General features: G+C 47.0%; 1 protein-coding gene across 1 annotated transcript; it reads left to right on the top strand.

The window, feature by feature from the left end:
* The first annotated feature begins 861 nt into the window (after nt 1-861).
* Nucleotides 862-3,290, top strand: LOC103646129 (cyclin-P4-1). Its single transcript, XM_008670848.3, has 2 exons — nt 862-1,345; nt 2,724-3,290. Exons 1-2 carry the CDS (start codon nt 984-986, stop codon nt 2,983-2,985), a joined length of 624 nt encoding a protein of 207 aa, XP_008669070.1. The 5' UTR covers nt 862-983; the 3' UTR covers nt 2,986-3,290.
* Nucleotides 3,291-3,782: the final 492 nt, after the last annotated feature.

The raw sequence follows: 3,782 nt of genomic DNA, 5'->3' as shown, positions 1-3,782 counted from the left end.
CGGGCATGTGATTGACACGCTCACCTTATTACACATTGTTAAATGTTTTTTCCCTTAAAGAACAAGCATGGAAGAAATTTTTAAAAAACAAAAAAAAACAAGGAATTATGAAGGGACACTTTTAAGTTTAACTGACCGGACCTCGATCATATGAAAAAAAGGCCTTTTTTTTGGGGGTACACACTCCCTCTGGTTCCCACAGCTGGATATTTGATCCATGTCAACTTGTCCATTTTGGCACTCATGGAGGAGCATCACTCACATAGTCACATCAAATCTCACCATCCTGACACGGCTGTGACACCCCTCCAAGTAAAACCAACTGAGCGTGCAACTCAGACAGTAAAGAAATAGTTTTGGTCTCTTTACCCTCACCAAGCTATTAACAAACCAATCCACAACCAGCCGCAGGGCGCCAATCATGTAAGATGTGCAAATGATATTCCTTTCTGAAAAATGAAAGCGACCAAAAAATAACAAAAGAAGAGAAAGTCCATAACATAAAGGTACATAATTGACTCTTTTTTGGAGGACATGGACTAAAAAAATCTCAAAAAGGGCGTAGTATAAGTGACTTGCCATTGCCAACATTTGTGTCTGTCTTGCTGTACAATGAGAGCTCCCAAAACTGTAAGATTCCTGTTTAGAAGTATGGCTGAAATAGCATTACATGGAGAATTGAAATGAGGTCGCCAACCTTTGACACCGACTCTTCTACTGCAGTACGCCAGTACCGCTTTCTTTCGACACGGAAATGCTCAATACATAATTCAACTACAATCGCCGCAAGCTTTTTTTTTTGTTTGTTTGTATATCCTGAATATCCACACAGTTTTTCTTTAACAATCTTCCCTCCAATTTATACAACAACGACCTCTTCGGCTCGCCAACATTAGGTCCAGTCCACCCCTCCAGCCAACCCAAGTCTCCATCCACAAGAGCTCGAGAACCTGGCCACGAGCCCATGACGGCAAGAAGCGGTCATGGCCGGTGATGAGGAGGACCACCTAGCAGACGCGCCGCGGGTGGTGGGCGTCCTCTCCGCGCTCCTGGAACGTGTCGTGGAGCGCAACGACGCGGTGGCCGATGAGCTCGCCGCCGGGACCGAGTCCGCGGCGCCGCCGTCGGCGTTCCGGGCGACGGCGAGGCCCGACATCTCGGTGCGCTCGTACATGGCGCGCATCGCGCGGTTCGCAGGGTGCAGCCCGGCTTGCTACGTCGTGGCGTACGTCTACCTCGACCGCCTCCTGCGCCGCGCCCGCAGCGCGCCCGCCGTGGACTCGTACACCGTGCACCGCCTCCTCATCACCGCCGTGCTCGCGGCCGTCAAGTTCATGGATGACGTGTGAGTGTGCCTGCTTCACGCCTGATCGCCCTTGGCGCAGTTTCAATTGCTAGTACGATCGTTCCACGCGCGCGCAATCGAATCATTCATTTCTGGGCGTTATTGCGTTTAGTTTGTTGTTCCTGACCTTAATTCTCTCACCCTACAGCAACAGTTTTTATCAACGAGATCAAATGTAAAAGTTCAGGAGCCATTCGTTGGATAGACTACGAGAGAAATTCAGAGACAAAGTACTTAGGAATACACGCAACGTGGCGAGATAGCTTGATCTCATACGAGTCATGTTCTTTTGTGACAAATTTGACCACTACTTTACCTGACCAGTTGCTGATTTGGGGATCAATCATGTTTGCAGAAGTATCGTATTTGCTTTCCTTTTGCAATACAGCATGTATTACTTCAGAATTATAAGTATTAAAGGTATGTGCTTACATTTTCTATTCCACTATTGGAATTGGTGTTAATGGTATAACTGAATAGTGAGCACTGATGACTTCTATATAGCCATCTGATATAAACAAGCTTGGTGAATTGTGGTATTTTGGATATAGGAGCCTCCTGATATAAGATAAAATACCAATCAAATTCTTCTGAAATCCAGAGTCGCGTAGGATGCATAAGCAGAGCAAGTTCTTAAAGGAACAGAGCTCACCAACTTGCTGCCTAAATTCTAACAGGTACTTGTTGTACCTAAACTGTATGCACTGGCAATTGAAAAACGCAGCAACCATATCACAAGACAAGACAAGACCACACGTTACAGCTGAGAAACGGTTCCATTATACCTACCATTGAAAATTGCTGCAAGTATTATGTGTATTGTACCTGTACTGCTGTACACCAGTTATAATCTCGTTATCTTCTCTTGTGGTTGAGTTGGCCATTTGGGGGGCTATAATATCTGGGGGAAATTGTGCTTGTCCAATAAAAAAAAGTTTCCATACAGCCACACGCATGCACTGGGGATCCAAAAACATAGGATAAAGTTCCTCACCCTCTTTGTCCCTGCCATGATCTTTCCCTCCTTTGGAATTTAATCCATGGCCCAAGTTGTGATAGAATTATAGACTGGGGGGCAACTTGGCCCCCTGCTGATGCTTCCTCTACAGCCAAGAGCACCATATCTGGACTGAACCCTACTGTCTTTTTCACTGACAAATTGCCCAGTTGTCCACTGGAGTGGACATCTTCTCTTCTCTCAAACGAATACTCAAGTGACCATTTGACAATCCAAAAAGAATTGGTTTGGTGATGCAGCTGTTTGTTGGCACATATGGTTTGGCGTGCGTGCATGTGTTCCCACTGCTGGCAGGCACTAGCCTGATTTCTGAAATTCTGAGACAAACCTCTGTGCTGACGGCTACGCGTTACCTTGCAGATGCTACAACAACGCCTACTTCGCCAGGGTCGGCGGCATCAGCCTGTCGGAGATGAACTACCTGGAGGTGGACTTCCTCTTCGCCGTCGGGTTCGACCTCAACGTGTCGCCGGAGACGTTCGGCCACTACTGCACGGTCCTCCGGGCCGAGATGCTGTACCTGGAGCTGGAGGGTCCTCCTCCTCCAGCCGCCAGTACAAGTCTGCACAGGTGCTGCTTGTCAGAAGACGACGACGGTAGCAGCAGCACCAGCAGCAGCTAGCTGCATAGAGACAGGTACAGCGGTTGCTTCCAAGCAAGCAACCATGTATGAATGTGTCCGTGTACACTGTACAGTACAGACATGCTTGCTTGAAAGCAAACACGGAGTACGTGACGTAGGCATCTGCGTGTGATCGGTTTGCTATCTGGCGGCTGGCGCTTAGTTGTTTTTAGCTTTGTTATTAGGTAATCTGTTGCTCTTGTAGTCTTGTATAGCTGCATTGCTGTTGTTCATGTGGAAATCGGAAAACCGTAAGGAACGGTATAAATTGCAGTCTTGGGGCAGTGTAATTGTTTTCTTGTCCAGCAGTTTATCCATAGTTTATCTAAAATATTGTTTTTGCTCTCTTCTGCGCTGCAGACTGCACTGTTCGCAGAGTAAAAATTGAATATAGGTATGGGAATAGATACGTTACTGGAGAAAATAAATCTATCCTAGTTTCTCGTTTGGTTTTAGGGATTGGATGATCAGCCTCATAGTCGCTACATAGCTGTTTGTTTGCTCATCGTCGCTCCTCAAGCCCTTGCTAGTGGGATGAAGGTTGAGAAGATAGGTGGTGGTGTGTAGAGCCTCAACCCAAAAGGAAGGAGGGAGGTTGGCTTGAAAGAGTAAGGAACGGACTATGTTGTTGACGGTGCGTAGGACACGTTCGGCGCGACCATTTTGTTGGGAGGTGTAGGGACACGACATCCGAAGGTGGACACCATGTGAAAGAAGGAAGGTTCGAGTGTGGGAATTGTCGAACTCACGACCGTTGTCACATTGGAGGTTTTTAATGGTAGTGCCAAATTGCGTGG

The sequence above is a fragment of the Zea mays genome, chromosome 2 (assembly GCF_902167145.1).
Source record: "Zea mays cultivar B73 chromosome 2, Zm-B73-REFERENCE-NAM-5.0, whole genome shotgun sequence".
Lineage (NCBI taxonomy): Eukaryota > Viridiplantae > Streptophyta > Magnoliopsida > Poales > Poaceae > Zea > Zea mays.
Note: the sequence above shows the minus strand (reverse complement) of the source record. Positions and strands in the feature narration are given on the sequence as shown.

Excerpts from the sequence above, each read along its gene's own strand:
- LOC103646129 (XM_008670848.3), top strand. The coding sequence starts at position 984 with ATGGCCGGTGATGAGGAGGACCACCTAGCAGACGCGCCGCGGGTGGTG. Across the intron at positions 1,346-2,723 it reads GTCAAGTTCATGGATGACGT|ATGCTACAACAACGCCTACT; the intron begins GTGAGTGTGCCT and ends GTTACCTTGCAG.